Source organism: Bufo gargarizans, chromosome 3 (genome assembly GCF_014858855.1).
Source record: "Bufo gargarizans isolate SCDJY-AF-19 chromosome 3, ASM1485885v1, whole genome shotgun sequence".
Taxonomy (NCBI): Eukaryota; Metazoa; Chordata; class Amphibia; order Anura; family Bufonidae; genus Bufo; species Bufo gargarizans.
The window spans coordinates 576,384,040-576,408,248 of record NC_058082.1 but is presented as its reverse complement, the minus strand read 5'-3'; the positions used below and the strand labels follow the sequence as shown (position 1 = coordinate 576,408,248).

At 42.7% G+C, this 24,209-nt stretch overlaps 1 protein-coding gene across 2 annotated transcripts in view; it reads right to left on the bottom strand.

Moving 5' to 3' along the window:
• NCAM2 (neural cell adhesion molecule 2) overlaps positions 1–24,209 on the bottom strand; it is a 440,779-nt gene that overhangs the window by 234,941 nt on the left and 181,629 nt on the right. For both annotated transcript variants that reach the window (XM_044287571.1, XM_044287572.1), the window contains 3 exons: positions 18,055–18,129; positions 13,533–13,739; positions 3,879–4,022 (listed from right to left, as the gene is read on the bottom strand). In XM_044287571.1, coding sequence (XP_044143506.1) covers positions 3,879–4,022; positions 13,533–13,739; positions 18,055–18,129 — 426 coding nt within the window. The remainder of the gene's footprint in view (positions 1–3,878; positions 4,023–13,532; positions 13,740–18,054; positions 18,130–24,209) is intronic.

The window sequence follows — 24,209 nt, the reverse complement described above, 5'->3', positions numbered from 1 at the left end:
ACTTCTCTCTGTTTCTGTTTCCCGTAGGCCTTGTAATGTCGCAACTATTATCACTGAGCTGGGTGCTGTTCAGCCTGATTGAAGTGAATGGGGCTAAGCCGCGCCCAGACCAGTGATAATGGTGTAATAACATTGGTCCCTTGCCAATCAGATGCTGATGATGTATCCAAAGGATAGATCGTCAGTAAACAAACGGTGTAGAAGGTGAAAAAAAGTACATTTTAGAAATATAAGAAAATAAAAATATTGAATATTCTAATCACTCCCTTTCCCCACAATAAGAAAAAAATATGACATAATTAGCACAGACTGCATCCCAAGATGTCTGAAATAAACAATATTTAAATAAATAAAAAAGACAGACACTCAAAAATAATATTATTAAAAACTATGGCTATGCAAATAATTTTTTATAATTTTGTTTAAGTGTTTATGTGTTTTAATTTAATTTTTTTTTATAATTTTTTATTTTTTTTATGTGTTAAAACACAAGAAAATCTATACAAATGTGCTTTGATTGTGCTGACCCAGAGAATGAAGGGAAAGGGTTATTTTCTTACTGTTGCCATCCTCTAATTCCTAAGGGTTCATGCACACGACCGTATGTAATTTGTGGCCCGCAAAACATGGATCCACAAAAAATATGGATTGCGTCCGTGTGCATTTCGTATTTTGCAGAACGGAACAGCTGGCCCCTAACAGAACAGTCCTATCCTTATCCGTAATGCGGACAATAATAGGACATGTTCTACCCTTTTGTGGAACGGACATACGAAAACGGAATGCACGCGGAGTAACCTCAGTTTTTTTGCCATTGAAATGAATAGTTCAGTATACAGCCTGAAAAAAAAAAAAAAAACGGAACAAACGTGAAAAGAAAATACATTTGTGTGCATGAGCCCTAGGGAGTCTAGCTATACAGGGTGTCCCCCTCCTTCCTTCATTCATATCCTTTCCTCATCTTTCTGACAACTGAATAGACGTGTCTTTTATCAACCTTACTATGAAACTGCTTAAAAGGGTTTTCTGGGAGAAGAATATTGATGACCTATAGTCAGGATAGATCATCAATATCTGATCTGTGGGGGTCCAGCACCGCCACCGATCAGCTGTTTGAAGAGTCCACGGCGTCCTGTTGATGGCCACAGTCATCTCACAGCATATGAAGCACAGCACCATCCACAGTTTAGTGGCTGTGCTTGGTATTGCAGCCCCAATTACTGACCATGTGAGTAATAAACATGGCAACACTGGCCTAGGAAGAGGCAACAATGCTTATCAGAGCGCCAAGGCCTCTTCAAACAGCTGATCAACGGGGTGCCGGGAATAAGACCCCCACCGATCTAACATTAATAGCCTACCCTGAGGATAGGTCATCAATATTCTGCTCCCACAAACGCCCCTTTAACTACAGTTGACATGAAAAAGCAATATGACAGATAGGATTGTAGTTGTGGTTGTAGTCCTGTGGAAGTAGTTGTGTTTATGACGCTATATATGGGGCCATAAAAATCTTTACAATAAAAAGAAAGAAAGAAAAGAAAGGGCAGAAACATTAAAATGCAGGACTGATTGTTTGGTTGACATTTCCCTCCGACCTTCCCACAAAAAAGAGAATTTTTAACAAAAGATTGTAATTTAGTGACCTTACATCTAAAAATGACACAACTCCACAAAATTATTGATAAAGGTCATGCATTACATTTTATACTCGAAGGACAAAATAATAAAACAATAGAACGGGTCCCTTAGAAGTCCTCAGCACATCTGGTTGAATGTATGACTAGGAGAAGTGCTTACATGTGTATGCATGTCCTTAAAGGGGTCTTCTGAGATTTTTATACTGATCGGTGGAGGTCCGACACCCGGGGCCCCAGCCAATCAGCTGTTTTTCTCTGCTTTTCCTATGTCATGTGATGACACATTCATGTGTCCCATGGCCTAGGAGCAGCTCAGCCGAAATTAAGGGAAGGAACGCGATACCAAGCACAGCCGCTATACAATGTACGGAGCTGTACTTGAAGAGCTGCAAGAAGACAGCGATGCTCACATGAGCGCTGGCGCCCCACCGATCAGGTACTGATGACCTACATTATCCAGATGATAGGTAATCATCAGTTAAAAAATCCTTCAAAAATCCTTTTAAAGTACGGATATAGAGCCTGTCTATTGACTCATCGCTTAAAAGGGTTATGCCATCATAGATGTAACAGATGAAATTCCGACATCGTACAGTACATCAAAATAACTTTCTAACAAAGCTAGAACCAGCCCCGGACCTCACATGGATCCAGTATCTCCACATTCACTGCTCGAATTGCTCGGCTACATTATCTTCAGCCTGGCAGCTCAAGGGGAGTGTCCTTTCTGCTGCAGCTCTTTCCCTGTAAAGCTCATTCAGAGGGCAGTATGAAGAACTCCGCATCTGTTCCACAATTTTGCGGAACAGGTGCGGACCCATTCATTTCTATGGGGCTGCAAAAGATGCGGAAAGCACACTGTGTGATATTATTCTGTGGCTAGTGCATAAGTCTATACCTTGGAACAACCTCTTTAAAGGGGTTATCCCATCTGAGACAATGGGGGCATATCCTAGCGATATGCTCCCATTGTCTAAGATGGGATAACCCCTTTAAGAGTTTTCTTTGAAGATAAGCTGATTAAAGAGTGTCCTGCCCAGAAATCAAATTTACTGTGTGGGGTAGAAGCCAATAGTATGTGTTCAATTCCCCTACAATGGCACCACATGGGAAATCCAGAGTTACACAGGTCTGTCATGGATCTGCAAAAACGGATCCGTTAAAATAATACAACCGCATGCATCCGTCATGAACGGATCAGTTTGTATTATCTGTAACCTAGCCAAGACGGATCCGCCATGAACGCCATTAAAAGTCAATGGGGACGGATCAGTTTTCTATTGTGCCAGATTGCATCAGAGAAAACGGATCCGTCCTGGCACGCAATGTAAGTCATGGGGGACAGATTTGTTTTCTCTGACGCAATCTGGCACAATAGAAAACTGATCCGTCCCCCATTGACTTTTAATGGAGTTCGTGACGAATCCGTCTTGGCTAGGTTACAGATAATACAAACTGATCCGTTCATCAAGTGGACAGCAAAACGCTGCAGGCAGTGTTTCTGTGTCCCCCTCCAGAGCGGAATGGAGAATGATGCATTCTGAGCGGATCCTTTTCAATTCAGAATGCATTAGGTCAAAATTGATCAGTTTTGGACCGCTTGTGAGAGCCCTGAACGGATCTCACAAAAGGAAAGCCAAAACACGAGTGTGAAAGTAGCCTTAAGGGGTTGTCCAGGATTGAAATGTTTTTGTTTCTTTTTTAAACACCACAGCCTCCCAGCTGGATCTGTGAAGTGAGCACATTTACCTGATTCCTGCTGCTTGGTTCTGGCTCTGTGGGTCCCCGGCTGTCTTCAGAACCCACATGTCAACTTATGGTACAGATGGGCTCATGTACACCACTGCAGCCAATGACTGGCCTCAGAGATGACATGTTCCCAAGTGGCACGTCACTGCTGGGTCATGTGCCGCTTGGAGACACGTCACCACTGAGAAAACTGAGGCCACCATTGAGGACAGCCAGGGACCGAGCGTTGGGGAACAGGTAAATATACTTCCCTTCACGGATCCATCGTAGACAACCCCTTTAAAATAAACCATTTCCTATATCAACAGTAAATCTGATTTGAAACCATTACATTAAGTATATGAAAAAGGAGACAAGAAACCACTTCCGAAAGTTAAAAGAACCAATGAGTAAGTAACATTTGTGATGATATGGTATTTTACTTGTTATAAAATAATATCTAAAACCTCTTGTGAAAAACATAACTTAAAACGTTACCAAAATACTAACTGTCATCAATGTCTGTTACATCTTCACCATTACTCAACCATCTGACCATTGGAGCGGGTGAGCTGCTGACATGGCAGACAACTTCTGCATCGTCCCCTTTCCGGAATTCTTGAGGTGACCTGACCTCTTCAAATGACAGTTTCTCTAAGATAAAGAGAAATGAAGTATTATTTCACTTGACAATCAGGCATTTCCAATGTCTTGTTCTAGGGAACACTGATGAAAACTGGGAGGTGGAGGCCTCTGGGCCTCTGGGCCGGGTTGTCCGGGTTCAGAGCTGAACCCAGACATATCTCCATATTCACCCCTCTGGCCCCTCTAACATGAGCATCGGAGCATTTCATGCTCCGATGCTCTCCCTTGCCCTGCTCTGTATCGCACAGGGCAAGGGCTTGTTTGTTTATATTTAAACACTGCTAGGCAGAGGCTTCCGCCTAGCATTTATCCTGGTGACATCACTGGCACTGATGGGTGGGCTTTAGAGCTGCCCTACCTATTTTATAAGCTAGGGCAGCCATCCATTAGGGCCGGTGAGGTCACCGGGCTCACTGCTAGGTTGAAGCCTCTGCCTAGCTCAACCATGGAGAGCCTGGTACATCACCCAATCTCCAGAAAAAGCCCTTTCCCTACGCGATTCAACGCAGGACAAGGGAGAGCATCGGCGTGCGAAATGCTCTGGTGCTCATATTAGGTGGGCTTCCTGGGTGAAAATGGGGGTATGTCGGGTTCAGCTCTGGACAACTCCTTTAAGGAAGAGAGTCAGTGGTATAGCTGTAGATCGTACATAGATGCCAATACCATCAAGAGGCCCAAAATGGCACATGACAGGTGAGGGAAGAATACAGATTTTTCACTGAGGATCTGCAGCTTTAAAAGGTTATTCCCATCTTGGACATTTATGGTATATCCCCAGGATATGATAAAAGTGAACGGAGAGAGCTTGCATAACCACTAGAGGTGAGCCAACTGATTCTACGCAAATCGGTTTCGACATTAATTCTTTGTAAATTTTGGTGATTCGATATAATCCAGGGATGGTGTGGGAAAGAGAACTTAAAAAAAATGAATAAATAAACAAGTGAGAGGCTAAAAAGAAAAAAAATCTAAAATGAGTCAGTTTACAAAGTGTCATACACAAATTTTCGGGTCAATCCCATCATTCATGTAGAATTGATCATCACCCGAATCATCAACTATTTATCTAAATCGAACCCAAATAACATTTTGAGCGATTCGCTCATCTCTAATGGCCACCTCTCCATTGACAGCAGCTGCTAGACAGGAGTTTGGGGACCCTGTTCTCTGTACTGTAGGTTCAGGTCCTAGAGATGGGATCCACATCTATCGGACATTTATGGCATATCATGTGAGTATGCCACAAATGACCAAGATGTGAGCAGCATTCTATGTTAGATCTTTAGATTTCTGTCTTGTCGTTTTTATTACTATTTTCAGGAAATGTTCACACATTGTCAATTTATACCAGATACATTTTACTTAAAGTGGCTAGACGTTTTAAAAGTCTCATTTAAATTGTCGCTCTGTAACCCGCTTAGTGCATGCTCATTGTTGTGCTGTTTTTGTTTGACTTCAGTATACATTTTCTCAGCCAGTTATGTTGCACTTTCTCTTAAAATCTGCATAAAAGCCTTTGCATGAAAGCTGCATAATAAAACAAACTAAGAACTGAAATCTAATAGTACTGTCTATATGAAGTACTGTGATTCAATTTTCTCTAAGAGGAAAATTTCATTAAAACATTCCCGTAGCCAAAATGATAGTAGACGCCACAAATACTACTATAAAAACTCTTTTCTTGTCATGAGTAGTGATGCAGTTTTGTGTTGAACCACTACCACAATATCTGAGCATAACCTTATGCAGTGACCCAGTGGATCACTGCTAAAAGTTAACTGTTGTGCTTTACCGTAATGCTACAAGCACTCATCTCTCTTTGCAATACGTATTCCAAATGGCTGTGTATGGATGAAAAACTGTTGGCACTGCCACTCTGGTTAGGTTGCCACAGAAACTGCCTGATTCAGCCCCCTCTAGGTAGACAGTCTTGGCTGAGCAGAACTAGAGCCAAGAGCTATGTGTTTGAGCTCCTGCCAAGTAGGTTCAAAGAGAAGCCTTATCCACGAAACACTATTCCTGGGATTGAAAAGCTGCCAGAGAACAAGCCAGCTGAGAAAACAAGGGAAAGAGAACTTTACTTTAAGACTTTACTGCTTGTAGAAAGGGTTAATTGCCTCTGGCACCCATCACACTTTGAGATGGACTGGCCATCTGAATCTGCACATGGCAGCCTGAGAACTGCAGAAAGAGTTAACAAGAATGGAATTGCATCCCTCAGATTATTTGGGAAGCTTGCAAGGTGTGTTTAGAGTGAGACTCAGAGAGGACTACTACTACCATCATTGCTACTACCTATGCATAACTATAGAGAGAAGCCTATTCTGTAACATTACCAGGGACTGTGCCCTTTGCTGCTGTATGAACTACTACTCTCATGATATATTCAGTAAAGAGAGAATTTATTGTAACAAAACGGGCCTGGTCACTGACTCTGGAACTTTTTGTTGGCTCTGCACCTGTCCTGCTGCCTTGCATCCTGCCAACTAATCACCATCAAGGGCACGCCACCTAACACCAGGTAGGAGCCCAATACTGGGGTGTGTCCTGATGGAAGAAGCGGCCCCAGAAGGCACTGGAGTGAGGATAGGCATTGTGAACCACCACTACTCCTACCAATGTCAATCCCTCTGTGAGCTTACTGCACTAGGCTATGGACACTGTTGCAATTATATATTTTTTGACTGTTATTTGCTATCTAAACAGCCTTAAAAAAGTGGTAACATTTTGCGGCTCCACCTCTTTCACATAACTACTTGTACTGATAAATCTGACATAGGTCTGTGTCAGCTCTATTGGCTCTCCCTTTCCCTCCTCTCATTGTTAGGCCTCTTTCACACGACCGTGTGTCCCCCGTGGCCGTATTGCGACCTGCATTTGGAGGGTCTGCAATACAAGGGGCACCGGCTGTGTGCATTCCGCATCATGGATGTGGACCCATTCACTTGAATGGGTTAACAAATCCAGAGATGTGGTGTGGAAAGGAACGGAACCACGGAACGGAAGCACTACGGAGTTCTTCTGTGGGGTTCCGTTCTTGTTCTATCTTTTTGCGCAACACAGGGATCCCGAAACCCATTCAAGTGAATGGGGTCGGAAATCCGCATGTGGCTGGCCCACAATCGGTGCCTGTGCATTGCGGACCACAATTTGCGGTTTGCAGCACGGTCACGGGGGACACGCGTTCGTGTGAAGGAGGCCTTAGACACAGCAGCAGAGAGGAGGAAGATGCTGTGCCTGGCAGATCAGACTGCGGAGATGGCAGAAAACATTTAGGTTTTCAGGAATGGCAGATCAGAAATGTTTTAGATACAGAGGAAAGCTCTCGGGCATGGAGTTTGAGTCACAATGTACTGTGTCATGGGCAATACTGTTTAGAGGGGAAAATGTGTTATTGTTCTGTGTTCAGAAAGCAGAACTTATGTTTGACCTCGTAACAGACTATTTCCTCAGTGAAGTCTTCTGGAAGATCTAGAGCAAGGATCTGGTAGCAGGAGTGAAGAGAGAAAAGGGTGGGAGCCCTAGTCCACCAGGCCACGTCTGATGGGTGCAATTATCACGTATCAGGACACAGACATGCATTCATTTGAGGGACATACTACATGAGAAAATATCAGAATCTAAGAGTGGGTCTCAAATGACTAAAGGAATGAGACTGCGGTATGAAATTCAGAATAACTTTTTAAGTCAAAGTAACCACTAATGTACTGTATTTAAAAAAAACAACAGAATTTTGTCATGTCAACAGTGACCACAGCTTTATAAAGGGAATCTGTCACCTAGTTTTACCCTATAGAGCTGCGGACATGCACAGATAGATCTCCGTTAGCATGTCTGCAATATACTTGTCCTATAGGGCTGTGTGGTTTTATGTCACTTAAAAAATGATGTTATTGATATGTAAATTAGCCAAGTAAGGTGCCCAAGATGTGGTTACTGTCACGGCCATGGTTATGGTCGTGACTCCTGAACCGCATGCGGTTGTCAGCGGTCTTTGGTTTGGTTGTCAATCCCAGGTGAGGGGTGTGGTATTTGCCTCACCTGTGGTTGCCGCTGGCAACAGTGTGTATGTGGCAGCATAGCAGTCTGAGCTGTGTCATTGCAGCTTGCTATGTTGTGCATGCGGTTGCGTGTGATATGTGTGTATGTGTGCACTTGATATTATGTATTGTGTGCACTTCCCCTTTTAGTGGTGTTTTCTCTTCCCTGGTGGTGGAAGGGTTAACTCCCTTTCTGTGTGTGTGAGACACTGGGTGTGTCCGTGTGGGTGTGGCCACTTAGGCCTATAAAGCCTCTGTGTTTGGCATGTCTCAGTGGGTTGCTTCAGCCATGCTTAGCTGGAGCAGCCTCCTGTGCATTCCATCTGCCAGTGGGGGCCACCCTAGTGGTCATAAACAAACTGTGACTCTTAGGTTTCTCTGTGAAGTTTATGTCTTGATGTTCAGTTGATGTTTTCCTTTGTCTCTGTTTATTTGCAACTACGGATGTCCTGGTTACCTGTGTGTTATGTGTGCTGTGTCCTCTAGTTGTTCTGTGGACATTAGTAGTGCATGCATGGGTTCTAGTCAGCGTGGCTGTGACAGGTACGTGTGGAACTAGTAGTTCGCCTGTCATATCTGTATGTTGTATGTGTTTCCCCATTCCTTGTAGCTTGGCCAGTGAGACCCCTGTTCCTCCGTGTCCAGAAGGAACAGGGCGTCTTACCTTGACTCCTAGTTCAGGGACCGGTCGGAGGGTGAGTTAGGGATCCGAGGTTCCTGAGCATGGGCCCTCCTACCTTCAAGGTCGGCCCAAGCAGCTAGGAGTTAGGGTCAGGCTAGGGACGATTTAGGAGGTGACCTGCTTCCTAATTCTGTCGTCCTGGCCCAGCAGCTTAACATCTTCTGGCATCGCACGGCTGAGGGTTTTCCCCATCCTCAGCCGTGACAGTTACTTACGATTAAGGAGCCCAGCACGGCCCCCTGTAAAGGAGCTCAGCACCGCCTGCATCCAGGAATCTCCTCCTTGCTCACAAAGTTACAGTGCCGTAATCTCGCGATGCGTAAGCTGGCGCATGCGCAGTGACGGCAAAGTGTTCGTTCCCTTTGCTGGCATCAGCTTCAGTGAATGAACTGCGCATGCGTCAGCTTGCACATCGCAAGATTACGGCACTATAACTTTGTGAGCAAGGAGGAGATTCCTGGATGCAGGCGGTGCGGGGCTTCTTCACAGGGGGCGGTGCTGGGCTCCTTAACCGTAAGTAACCACACATTGGGCACCTTATTTGGCTAATTTACATGTCAATAAAATCTTTTTGTAAGCGAAATAAAACCACACAGCCCTACGGGACAAGTATCTTGCGAACATGCTAGCGGAGATCTATCCGTGCATGTCCGCAGCTCTATAGGGTAGACTAGGTGACAGATTCCCTTTAAAGTGTAATTGTCATTTGAGTTTATATTTAATATAGTGTAGGGACAAGGATAGTAAACATTTTTGCAATATACTTTATTAGGAAAAGATGTTCTTTGTACCAGAAAACAGAGTGAAAAGACTCTTCTTAGTAAAGCTCTAAAGTGAGCACTGCTAAGGAGAATCTGTCTTCAGTCTTCAGTTCTACTGAGCGCTGAAGACACCTGTGTGTAACATGTCAGATAAGAACGGTGATGGGTGGTGATAGTTAGGGCACGTGTACATGGTCAGTGGCTGGGGTAGTGACAAGAGGCAGAGAGCTGGGCCTATGTCATGACGCTGAGGAACGTTGTTCCTATAAGTCTGGTGATCTGGGTGAAGGCTAGTGTTTGGGTGCGAATATTCGAATCGCAAATATTAATCGTGAATATCGGCACTTCGAGAAATTGTGAATATTTAGAATATAGTGCTATATATTCGTATTCATGAATATTCTAGATTTTTCTTTTTCATCAGTAACCTCCCTTCTTGCTTGTGGGCCAATGAGAAGGCTGCAATATCTTTGTCTGGGCTTAGCAACCAATAGGAAAGCTGCCTATCCCTTACTATATAAGAACCTCCCCAGCAGCCATTTTCTACAGTTTTATTTGCAGTTCTGAGAGAGAGAGCAGTGACATTGCTGTGCTCTGTGCTTTCTACACTACATTAGATAGATAGATAGATAGATAGATAGCTTATATATATATATAATGCACATAGTTAGTGGGAGATAGTCAGTGTAGTTATATCCTGATATAGTGTAGCTGTTGCAGTGCAGTGTGATAGGTTCTGCTGTCCATACATACATGCAGACCTGCTAAAATGTGAAGTTTCACGTATTGCGCCAAACTATTAGCATCATTAGTGCCGATTAGCGCAATCGTGAATATATTGGAGCACTCTATCTGCATATAAAGCCATTTTTAATGTTCTGGCTTGCCAACCATTTTCTCTAGTCTCCGGAAACTTCTAGCAGCTTGGAAAATGTAGCAAAAGTGACCCACATCTGTATTTTGTGCGCATTAAGTGAATATTACATTGCAGATTTTTCGCAATCAAGAAAATAATCTCGAATTCGCAAATATATTATGAATATTCACCCAAATATTTGTGAAATATTGCAAATTCGAATATAGCCCATGCCGCTCATCACTAGTGAAGACGCGGCTGTAACTGTGAGTAGTAAAGTCACTGATAAAGTCATATATAAGAAAGAATTGCTAATCTCAGGATGAAACTGCAGGATGAAATTAAAAGAGAGACTGATTCTAAAGAGAGACTGATAAAAATTGAGCGCTCAGATAACTGTATCCGGGAGCTGACCGCCATGAGAGAGACACAGAGCAGAGGCGCTAATGCCAGGCCCAAAATCCAGGCCCTTCAAACCAGGAAGGAGACCAGGCGGCAAAGAGAAGGGACACCATCAGCAGGAAGGACCTGGACTATGAGGACGTGCACAGCATTGTAATGCCAGGTAAAGCTGTGAGAATCATGGCAGCTGCACCTATAGAGCCTGTGGGAGACTGCAGTGTGGTCACTGAGGGGTTAATGCAACCAAGTAGTAGACAGAAAAGTCCAAGTTAGCAATATCGAGCACAAATGGGGTTAAACCATGATCCTGATCCAGACAAGGAGTTAATGAGCCGGACACCTGACACCTGTGCAGGCACCGCAGTCAGTAACAACCTCGCCTTGTCTCCATTCATCCTAGTAATACCAGTCCCAGACACTGAAGCTATTCCCAACAGACCTATCCTTGACTCACGGCAGTCCAAGGACTCCAGAGACAACATGGAGGTCACCGAGCCGTCACGATCAGAAAAGGCCAGCACCAGCGTCTAGCAGCCAGGGGAAAGTAAACCTGCAGCCTGAGGCAATACTGAGCCAAACACTGCCAGAATCCAGAGAATATTCTCCAATGTGACAAGATCTGCAAACCCCACAATCCAAAGGAGGAATGCAGTACGGATCAAGTACACCGGCCCAAAGCAAGACGCCCCCACAAGGCAGTACATAGGCCGTGATCTGCTGAAAAAACGTTATGGGATTTAATGCATCTGAGGTTTATGCACTGGTCCATGTCCCAATCACCAGGATCCATGACATCAGCTTCAAGCTGCCGCAGAGCCTGGACCTGTTCTGGGAAAAAATTTAATTCTACCAAACATCATAAAATCTGGAAAAATCTGAAGGTTTTCCAGTTGTCCAAGCCTCTGACCACAGAGGTGACAATTCTCCTCCAGTCTGAGGTGGTGGAACTAGCAGACGTATTGTACTGGCTCAGAAGGCAATGTTTGGTCCTCGATTCACCTTATAAGATTTATGATCAAGAAGGAATCTGGAATGGAGGCTACAAAGTTAGAGCCCAGCTGATGCAGAACCATGGAGTCACCAAACACCTGCCTCATGTCTTCTACCTGGGATTTGCTACTATCCTGGGCAGCTAAGACACATGGCCTATACCTGCCCACATGTGAAATGCTCAATGTCTGCAGGGTTGGATCACACAAAAAAAACCTGCACAGGATGTGTCACCTGTAACCTGTGTGCAGAATATGGACAAACTTTTACAGGAATGCCTACTTGCGCAGGACAATAAAAAACAGCACAGATCCATTTGATGAGGCTGATGTGGAAGATTTCCCTGAATTATTTGCAGGAATTGAATCTGAACGCACCGAGCATAATGATACTACTGGCTCTGATGCAGCCTTGGTAGAGCTACAGCCAGAAAGTGTAAGTGACCGCGCAGAAATAGAAATAATCAGCAAGTGACACCCGTCAGCGTGGAGGCATCTAGGGAGACATCTGAAGCAGCTGGTGAGGACTCCTCTGAGCAGCAAGGTTCCAGTACTAATATAGAAACTATAGAAACCATCAGTATAGAGACATCCAGTGAGGCACAGAAACCATGGACTCAGCCACTGACGAAGGGTTTCAAGTAGTAAAAAGAAAGATTGTGTTATCTGAACAGGAACCACGCAAACATGCAACCATTCCGATGCCAGAATCACCTGCTGTGGAGATCTCTCCTGGGAGGTTCAAGGTCTTAGGAGAAGGTGAGGATTTCTGCAGCCAGAATATCCTGGAGGCCGCTGATGAAGATGTCCCTGAGGAGAGAGACATTGAGGTGTCTGTGTCCACCAAGACGTGGGGCACCAAAGGACATAGCAGTGGAAAAAAAACAAATAAAAACCTAGATGACCTGTGTGAACAGTCTGAAAACCAAGGTGAAACGTTGGACAATTTATTATTGATTGTCAGATGAAAACTTTAATGTTTATATGTCACAGGAGACCAGACTGCAGAACAACATGGAGGTCTCCTCGTCAGAGACTGGGCACATGGGGCATCGTTCTGGTCTTTTAGGCTAGACAGATATGATGGGTCCTATTTAAGAAACATAGGGATTTTATGAGGTGTTATTAACGTACTGCACTGTAATCATCTCCGGGAATACGAAAACTGCTTGTAAATAATAGTTACAGATTTTTCAATAAAAGATTGACAAGAGGCAGGATGGAAGCCTCTACATGTTACACACTGGTGTCTTCAGCGCTCAGTAGAACTGAAGACTGACTCTCCTTGGAAATGTTCAATTAGAGCTTTGCTAAGAAGAATCTCTACGCCCTGCTGTCTAATACAAAGAAACCTATTTCCCTAATAAAGTATATTAATAAATGTTTAACATCCCTGAACCTGTACGATATTAAAAACAAGCTGAAATGGCAACTACACTTTTAAGAGGACCCACCACCTTACCAGACAGTTCTGCTTTAGAAGATAATGGTATTCCACTTGAAATCACAATTCTGCAGCATTTTTTTCTTAGGACACTATGCCGTGCTATTCCTCTATTATTCAAATTAGAAAAAAGCATAAATTGCCAACTGGATGTTACTAGTTAGGGGTGTGTCCCTGCCCAGTTTGATGGGCCAGCATGGGGGATGGTAACACCCAGTTGGCAATTTTTTTATAAACATATACTAGGAATAATACAGGAATGTCCCAACATAACAAAGCTGCAATTCTTCAGCACAGGATAATAATAAAAAATGACTTACAGAATAGTGTTTGACAAATACTCACGGTAAATCTCCAGAACAACTGTAGACTCTTGGGTGTGTCCCTTAGAGTCAGTAGCTTGGCAACGATATATCCCGGCGTCATCTATGTTGGCATTGTATATTGTGAGCCATGATCTCATGCCTTCTCTTTGTGCCACAATTCTTTGATTTGATGTTATCCTCTCACCTTGGGGACTATACCAGTCTATTGTCTCGGCCTCTCCCAAAACTATAAAAAAAATTGTAGAAGTTTTAAACATTTAACTTTTTTCATTTTTTTTATTAACCAAAACAAACACACATTCAAAACTCTTTCAAGGGCATCTGTCAGCAGTTTTGTACCTATGACACTGGCTGACCTGTTCGCTCGGCAGCTGAAGGCATCTGTGTTGGTCCCATGTTCATATGTGTCCACATTGCTGAGAAAAATTCACTCTGATTGACAGAGCCGGGCAGTGTAAACGTGATCATGTCTGGCCCTGTCAATCAAAGTGCAGAGGGCGCAGTGGCTGCAGAGAAAGAAGAGCCTCTAGGTGTAATGGTAACGCCCCTGTTGCTCCTAGAGGCTCATTTGCATATATTAAAAGATCATTTTTCTCAGCAATGAGGGCACATATGAACATGGGACCAACACCAAGTGCACATAGAAACATAGAAACATAGAATGTGTCGGCAGATAAGAACCATTTGGCCCATCTAGTCTGCCCAATATACTAAATACTATGGATAGCCCCTGGCCCTATCTTATATGAAGGATGGCCTTATGCCTATCCCATGCATGCTTAAACTCCTCCACTGTATTTGCAGCTGCCACTTCTGCAGGAAGGCTATTCCATGCATCCACTACTCTCTCAGTAAAGTAATACTTCCTGATATTACTTTTAAACCTTTGCTCCTCTAATTTAAAACTATGTCCTCTTGTAGCAGTTTTTCTTCTTTTAAATATTATCTCCTCTTTTACCTTGTTGATTCCCTTTATGTATTTAAATGTTTCTATCATATCCCCTCTGTCTCGTCTTTCTTCCAAGCTATACATGTTAAGTTCCTTTAATCTTTCCTGGTAAGTTTTATCCTGCAATCCATGTACCAGTTTAGTAGCTCTTCTCTGAACTCTCTCCAAAGTATCAATATTCTTCTGGAGATATGGTCTCCAGTACTGAGCACAATACTCCAAATGAGGTCTCACTAGTGCTCTGTAGAGCGGCATGAGCACCTCCCTCTTTCTACTGGTAATGCCTCTCCCTATACACCCAAGCATTCTGCTAGCATTTCCTGCTGCTCTGTGACATTGTCTGCCTACCTTTAAGTCTTCTGAAATAATGATCCCTAAATCCCTTTCCTCAGATACTGAGGTTAGGACTGTATCACTGATTTTATATTCTGCTCTTGGGTTTTTACGTCCCAGGTGCATTATCTTGCACTTATCAACATTAAATTTTAGTTGCCAGATTTTTGACCATTCTTCTAGTTTTCCTAAGTCCTTTTCCATTTGGTGTATTCCTCCAGGAACATCAACCCTGTTACAAATCTTTGTATCATCAGCAAAAAGACACACCTTACCATTGAGGCCTTCTGCAATTTCGCTGATAAAGATATTAAACAATATGGGTCCCAGAACAAATCCCTGAGGTACCCCACTGGTAACAAGACCTTGGTCTGAATATACTCCATTGACTACAACCCTCTGTTGTCTGTCCCTCAGCCACTGCCTAATCCATTCAACAATATGGGAGTCCAAGCCCAATGACTGCACTTTATTGATAAGCCTTCTATGTGGGACAGTATCAAAAGCCTTACTAAAGTCTAGATAAGCGATGTCTACTGCACCTCCTCCATCTATTATTTTAGTCACCCAATCAAAAAAATCAATAAAATTAGTTTGACATGATCTCCCTGAAGTAAACCCATGCTGTTTTTCATCTTTCAATCCATGGGATTTTAAATGGTCCACAATCCTCTCCTTAAGTATGGTTTCCATTAATTTCCCCACTATTGATGTCAGGCTTACTGGCCTATAGTTGCCCGATTCCTCCTTACTACCTTTCTTGTGAATGGGCACAACATTTGCTAATTTCCAATCTTCTGGGACGACTCCTGTTGCCAGTGATTGGTTAAATAAATCTGTTAATGGTTTTGCTAGTTCACCGCTGAGCTCTTTTAATAGCTTTGGGTGTATCCCATCAGGCCCCTGTGACTTATTTGTATTAATTTTAGACAGTTGACTTAGAACCTCTTCCTCTGTAAAGACACATGCGTCAAAAGATTCATTAGTCTTCTTTCCTAACTGAGGTCCTTCTCCTTCATTTTCCTTTGTGAAAACTGAACAGAAGTATTCATTGAGGCAGTCAGCTAGTTCTTTATCTTCTTCCATATACCTTCCTTCTTTAGTTTTTAATTTGGTAATTCCTTGTTTTAGTTTCCTTTTTTCATTTATGTATCTGAAGAATGCCTTATCGCCTTTTTTCCCTGACTGAGCTAATTTCTCTTCTGCCTGTGCTTTAGAAGCTCTTATAACTTGTTTGGCCTCTCTCTGCCTAATCTTATAAATTTGTCTGTCATCCTCATTTAGTTTTTTTTTATAATTCCTAAATGCTATCTTTTTGTTTTTAATGATTTTGGCCACTTCTGCTGACTGAGTACCACAGTGGTCTCTTCCTTTTTTTGCTTTTACTGACAAGCCTAATGCAATTTTCTGTTGCCTTCAATTGTGCCACTTTTAAAGTAGTCCCATTTCTCCTGGACTCCAATGAAACTGTTCCAGTCTGATAGGGACTCGTGTACCACTAATCTAATTTTAGAAAAGTCAGTTTTTCTAAAATATAAAACTTTTGTTTTTGTGTGGTGATCACTAGATCCCAAGCTTTCCCCTACAGTAATATCAGATACCAAATTCCCATTTGTGAATACTAAATCTAAAATGGCCTCCTTCCGGGTTGGCTCCTCCACTACTTGCTATAGAGATAATCCCAGTAGGGAATTTAGAATATCTTTACTCCTGGCAGAACTAGCTATTTTGGTTTTCCAGTTTACATCTGGAAGATTGGAGTCTCCCATAATGATAACTTCCCCCTTCAATGTCATTTTAGCTATTTCCTCAACTAGTAGATCATCTAATTCTTTGACTTGGCTAGGTGGTCTATATTTCACACCTACACGAGTTACCTTATGATTATCAAGGTGCAAGGTAACCCAAACTGACTCCAAATTGTTCTCGCTAACTTGTATCAAATTAGATTTTATGCTATCTTTCACATACAGGGCCACCCCTCCCCCCTTCTTGCCTACTCTGTCTTTCCTGTATAGAGAGAACCCTGGTATTGATATATCCCAGTAATTACTCCCCTTGAACCACGTCTCAGTAACAGCCACTACATCTATATTCTCAGATGCCTTTATAGCTTCAAGTTCATTGATCTTATTCCCTAGACTGCGAGCATTTGTAGACAAGACTCTGAGCTTGTCATTTCTTAACCTTTGTGCTACTGGCCTCTTCTGGCATTGTTCCGGGGGGCAGTCGGACTGCTGGATTATCACTCTTTTGCCCCCCTTTCCTAGTTTAAATGCTTCTTAGCAAATACTTGGAACTGTTCACCGAGGACATTCGTTCCCTTGAGAGAAAGATGCAAACCATACTTGTAGTTCTTTTCCATTCCAACAAGAGCTAACATGAGACACAAAGCCAAACCCTTGGTTCAGACACCATTCACCAAGCTATACATTGAATTCCTTAATGCGCATCTTCCTGTCATGCTGAAGGTTCTGCACAGGCAAAACTGCAGAGAATGAAACAGTTGATGCAACCTCCCGTATATCTTTTCCAAGTGTGTGAAAAGCTTCCTTCACCTTTGAAACCTCATTGCATGCCAGATCGTTTGTCCCAAGATGGAGAATAACATCAACTTCCCTTTCCTGCTTTGCTTGCCTAACAATATTTAGGATCCGTCGTCTATCCCTGCTAGCGGTAGCACCAGGGAGACATCTCACAACACCATTCTCCTCAAACTTCACACCTCTTATGATGGAATCGCCCACCAACAGCTGCTTACTATCAATCCTCACCTTCTCCTTTTTGTCTTTGGTTGCAGTCTTACATACTTTAGGCATGGGAGATGATTGTTTCTCACCCACTGTGCCTGAGCCATCCTCCATGTTGCTCTTGCACTCTGAAAGTGCTGCAAATGAATTATGGAGAGCCACAGACTGTGGGACATGCCTTCTATCCACAACTCTCAGTCTACCACATGTAATAGGTCAGCCAGTGTCATAGGTACAAAACTGCTGACAGATGCCCTTTAAAAGTAATACTGTATAATCATTGCCACTATTTGACGACGACTATTGACTTTCAATGATGTCCTGAGAACAGACCCTCTGCTGTAAGTCCTGGATTTCATGTCTGTATCGCCCTCCTATAACCTTGACTACTGTAAGATCTGCATTCTCTCTCAGTGCTGGATTTATCTTATGTCCTAGTCCTTGTCCTGTAATATGATAATTATAATGATGTAGAAAATGAAGATTAATAGGAGAATTAATGCCATCACCTGTACATGTGAAATACTTGGACTGCCCCACGCTAATTTCCACTTTGCTCAGTGATATCGACACTTGTAGAAGAGCTGTGGGATAAAAACAAAAGAAAAATTGAGAATTAATTTACTTTTTATAACCAAACCCAATATAAACATGTTATGGGGGGGGGGGGAGTCGTTTCCTACATGTACGGATGGATGTAACAGAGCTGAATTAGTCATTTGTAACAATATATCAGAAGATTATGATGTGTTATTTTTGATTATATACTGTAGGTAACCGCACCAACTTTATCATGTCCACATCTTTGTAGATGCCCTGTTAACCACTTCATTACCGGAGTGTTTCTCCCCCTTCTTTACCAGGCCAGTTGTAGCAATGCATCGGATTCATTTCTGAGCCGGCCTACATGTATTTGATATTATTTTTCTCAGGACACGTTAGACCTTTCTTTTGTGTCATTAGATGATGGATATAATGTTAAAAAATATATATTTAAGGAACAACTGAAAATTATGAAAAAAATAAAAATTAATTCCTTTCTTATCAATTTTCTCGTAACTATTACAAAAGGTTTCAAGACAAAACATTTCTAAAACCATTCCCATACGCTTGTACCCTGAAAATCAATGCTATTTACGTAACTTATCTACTGGCTGGGCCCGCCGCAAGACTTCATAAAACTGGAGCACATTTTGGATTTTGGCGGCCTATTTTGCTATTGCTGGTTTTATAGCACCGTACTGGTGAAATAGTCCTTGGACTGCCGTGAGTCAAGGGTAGGTCTGTTGGGAATACTATACAAAAATCTTGTACAGCGCCAAAACTCAACAAGGCCCTTCTTTTTTATGTTATCTTGGGGTAATTTGGACTTTTATTTATTATTATTATTATTTTTATTATTTATTAATTTTTTATGTAATTTTTTTAAAGTGAATTAACCCCTTTCTTCCACAGTCAAGGCAGGAAGAGGTTAATTCCCAGCCTGCAGGCTGACATTTCATTTTAAAGCCAGCAGGTGGCGTTCTTACCTAACAAAAAGCTCTCCCTGCCGGCATTTCGATTTTACAATGTAATACACGCTTGTAGCAGAGTGCTACAAGCGTCTATTACTGCCTGACCGCTCCCGCTGGCCGCGGCAAATCTCACTGTGACCGCAGCTGTCTAACGATAGGGCGGTCCCAGCGATCTGCGGCGGCACGGTGCAAAGTCGTGCAGCAGTAGGCAAGTGGTTAGGGAACTTATGTCATAGAGGAGGTTCCCCACTTTGAACCCCCTAATATGAGCCAAAGCAGAGACGCAACCCGTCCATGTATTACATAGCTGGGCATTTATTCAAATAGCTGACATATGTTTAAAACAGAAGAAATCTGGCGACTATTTCGCCCCCTATGCTTTGGAGTGGGCACCATTTTTAAAGAACGTATTTATGTATGTACAGCAGATGTCCTCAAGGGGTTAATAGGGTTGATCCTTCTGACAGGTGTTCTTTAAAGGGGTCTGGGCTTTTTCTATTGATAAACTATCACCGATCGGCAGGGGTACGACACCCGGGACCCCCGTCGAACAGCTGTGTAAGGAGATGACGCGCAGTGTGTATGTGCCGTCTCTCGTCTCTCTTCTTGTCTGTTGCTGCTGTCCCAGCAGAGATCAGGAAGAGAGATGGCACGTGTCCACTGTGCACGCCGTGTTCTCATACTGCTGATCGGCGGTGGACCCCTGCCGATCTGATATTGATGACCCATCCTGAGGATAGGTCACCAATAGAATAAGCCCGGGCAACCTCTTCAAGTGCTATTGTAATACACAGACCATGCACAGCCGCACATAGTGACGTTTCTCAGTATTACAAAATTTAACATGGGGGTCCGGTTCTCATCACGCCCGCCGATCAGCTGTTTGGAGGCGCTGCAGACTTTCTTATTGCTTACAATAACCTTCCTGCGTAATAACACGATTACCATTGCCACATCGGTCAGCAAAAGAATTTTCATAAATAAACAAGCAAACAACTTTTTTATAACGGCCATCATTTAAAGCTCCATGCCAGTGCCAACGGGAGGGTCTCCAACTTTTTCAGAACTACAACTCACAGCATGCACTGACAGCCTGAAGTTGTCTTGATATACTGAGAGTTGTATTTTTCTGACAGCTGGGTAGTCACAGGTTAAATACTACTGTACTACACACTTTTTTCATGGTGTGACATCATTTGTGGACAGAAAATCTCTGTCCTGCTCCGATGAGTTCCCTTAATGGGAAAGTGGAATATGGAAAATATGATCTTTGACAACTGCTGTGTAAATAGCACTTGGGAGTGAGTCTACTTTAAATAAAGTCCTGATTTGAATATTTTCATCAGAGAACAGGAAAAAAATATTCTTGAATCCTTTTAATTAAAGGGGTTGTCCCACAAAAAATATTCTACAGTTTTCAAACCAGCACCTGGATCAGAATTATTTTGTAATTGTGTGTAATTAAACATTGTGTATAGCCATTATAGTTATTCAGTCAAATCTATCTGTATAGCGCCACCTGCTGTTTGTTCTTTTTCTTATTTCTTTGTCCGGCTAACTGATAAGGCCGCACATGCTCAGTTTTATCCTTCGACTGCCTCCTGAGCTGTGATAGGTAGAGCATAGACACGCCCCCTAAGCTGTGATAGGTAGAGCATGGGCACGCCCCCTGAGCTGTGATAGGAAGAGAATGGACACGCCCCCTGAGCTGCTGCAGAAAAGACCCTCCGCTTGAGCTGTCAGCGTGATATAAATCTAGAAGAGCCATGAATGGGGAGCATGCTGGGAGTTATAGTTTTACAATAGCTAGACTGCTGGTGATTGCTGACTCCAGCTGTAGAGGGCAAGCCAAAAAATGGTAAATGTAACAGTGAATGTGATTACAGTATGATAAGTGATAGATGATGTAATTCAAGAAAAGAAGGACTTAATAACGCAGTACATTTGACACAGGTTTACAGTACAGCATATCAAGCACAGTGTATACACTGAATAGTGGCTATGCTTGGTATTGCAGCCCATGGCCACTCACTTGAATGGATCTGAGCTGCACATAGGCCATATGATCACTGAATACAGTAGCACTAGCCTAGGAAGAGACCGCAACACTCCGATGAGCACTCACGCCTCTCTAAACACCTGATCGGCAGGGGTGTCGGAAATCAGCCCCCACTTATCAGATATTGATGACCTACCCTGAAGATCTAAAACCAAGAAAACTACTTCAATGAGATATCGCTACACAGCAAGGACTGAACAAAGTCACCATGTGCAGGGATAACCTCCCCTCCCCGTTCCCCACCAACTGGTATTTACAGGAAAATGGGCCACAGCACTCTATTCATAAAATGGCAAGGGTGGGTGCACGTCCAGGTTGTGTTCTAAAGCTCCACCTCCAGAACTATAAATCTCACAAATATTTAGGACAGCACTCCTTAGGTAGTGAAAAGATAATGATTTTATTTCATGTTATTTCAGCCGGAATAGGTGGTATGTCAGTTGCAACGTTTCAGGCTTAATAATCGCCCTTCATCAGGCTGACAAGACATAATGTACAGAAAGGAAAATTATAATATTACAGAAAGAAAAAATTAAATTCATATATAAGTCCTCATAATCATGTAAATGGGTGCACAGTTACATAATTATACAGCCAATAATTGGTATAGCCAACTGGTAGCCACCAATATAACATTATAGAGAAGTTTGTTTTAGGAATATTAGAGGTAAAATGCATAGAAGAGATTTGAGAAAAGATGATCCAAGATAGCTATTCCATGGGGAATATAATAATGTAATTATTTATTAAAATATACATGTCAGGAGACATGATGGGTCCTGTTTAAAGGAGTTGTTGAGTCAGTCTGGCGATCATCTAATAGGATATATAGCAAGGAGTTATTCCACTGTGAACCATTATAATTTGGTCGGTAGATTATCAGTAATATAATTTTTTTCCATTTTCCTGTTTTTTGTTTTTTTTCTCTCAAGGACCACAACAGACCTTTAACCGACCCTACATGTTACTACAACGTTTTTCTACATTCTATATATACTGTAATACAGAGTCAGTAGCGAGCTCTCAGTCCAGCCTTGGTCACTTTACTGTCTGTAATTGGAATTCTGCAAGGTGAGGGTGAGGACACATGCGGTGAAGTCATTGGAGACTAAGCAAAACTAAGTTTTGTTTGTAAGCCCTTTATGAAAATGAAAATGAACTCCTCAAATAATCAATAACAGGTGTCAGAAGTGGATAAACAAAAAGTACTCACAAAGATAATTGTGCCTGAGAAAGTGATCTCAACGTGATGATGCATTTTCCAAATTGATTTTTATGGCACTTGCTTAACCTTGGAGCTTTGGCAAGTTCTTCCTTCATTCCTGAATTCACCTCTCTCTATACAAATCAGCAATTTTCCCAATTGTTGACTACAAGGCATGCAACTCTAAGGACAAAGCGGCTTAGCACTAAAACCATAAAGTGAACCAGTTAGCATGCCGCAATGAAGGTCATTTAATGATCTAAAGTGCCTTCAAGACTAATTACACTAAGATTTAGCTTTTGATGTAATGGTTGCCACATGTACCCCCAAGGTGGTATTTACTGTACCACTTGTGGTAACATATCACTTAGCCTTAAAATTAGTCTGTATTAGAAATCCACCTAGCCACAGTGGAGGCTGGAAGTATCAAGTAACCCAAGTGTGATGCTAGGGAGGCTCGTCCACGTCTGCATTTGGCTGCTCCCCCCGACACTGGAAGTTTTCATCCGTGTGCAGGGAGATACAGCAGCGGCGGTGTGGGGACCAGGAGCGGCGCGTGGAGTGGGGTAAGTATATTACCGGTGAAGGGCCCGACACATGTGGGGGGGGGGTTTGAGAAATTGGATAAGTGTCATTAGATTGCCTTCAATGTTAAAGAGGTTCTGCAGTTTGTTTAAACTGATGATCTATCCTCTGGATAGATCATCAGCATCTGATCGTCGGGGGTCCGCTGTTTTGAAAAGGCAGTGGCGCTCCAGCAGCGCCGCGGCCTTCTCCTGTTTACTGCTGGGCCAGTGACGTCACGACTAGTATCAACTTGCCTGGGCGGGGCTAGGCTCCGTTCACTTGAATGGAGCTTAGCCACACCCAGGCATTTTATTTTTTACCTTGTTGATCCTATTCTGACCATCATGACCTCTGTCTGTTCATCATTGTTTTCCAGATTGAACAAATTTTGCCTGCCTGACCTTGGCTTGTCTTCTTGGTACCAGGCACTAGTGACTCTTGACCCACCTAGGTCAGCTGTCACTTAATCAAGACTACTCCAAGAGGTAGTGCTCTGGTGGTTCCCCTGCAGTAAAGTCCAGATCAATGTACAGGGGTTAAAGGGTATAAACCAGCGGAGCGCTCAGTTAATGCTCTTAGGAGTAGCTGCAAGTCAAATCCGTTCAGTGACACAGCAAATCCACACCTTCTGTACTACAATTTAATCGCTATAAGATCTACCTGTGAAGGTTCACATTCATTCAGGTCCAATTATTTTAGTAGTAATAAGTCAGAGCACCTGGAGCTGTATTCTCACTTGAAGACATTTCACCAGTCATCAAACTAGGATGACTAGTAAAATGTCTACAAGAGAATATACAAGTCCAGTTGTTCTGACTTATTGCTACTGATATAAACTATAAGATTTCAGTTTCCCTGCCCTATAATAATGGTAGCCAGCTAACACATCACGCACATGGCCACATTAAATCTCTGCATAACCTCCAAGTTGTAAGAATCCATATTTTAGGGCTATTCCAGTTAAATAAAGTTATCCCCTATCCACAAGATAGGGGATAACCAATTGAGACCCAACGTTAAAGGAGCAGCAGGTCAAGCATGAGCATTGCAGCTCCATAGACTCTCTATGGGATTGGCAGAGATAGCTGAGAACAAGTGCTTGACTATTTTCAGCAGTCCCATACAAATGAATGGAGTGGCTGTGTACATGTTCAACCTCTGTACGGCATGGGCCTCATTCTCATTATTTGTGGGTGTACCAACAGTCTGACTGTGAGTAGGGAATAACTTTAATATAATAATAATAATACCCCTTTAAGAAAGCCATAGACTTTTATGTCTTGTGTACTTAGAAATGAGATAGATAGATAGATAGATAGA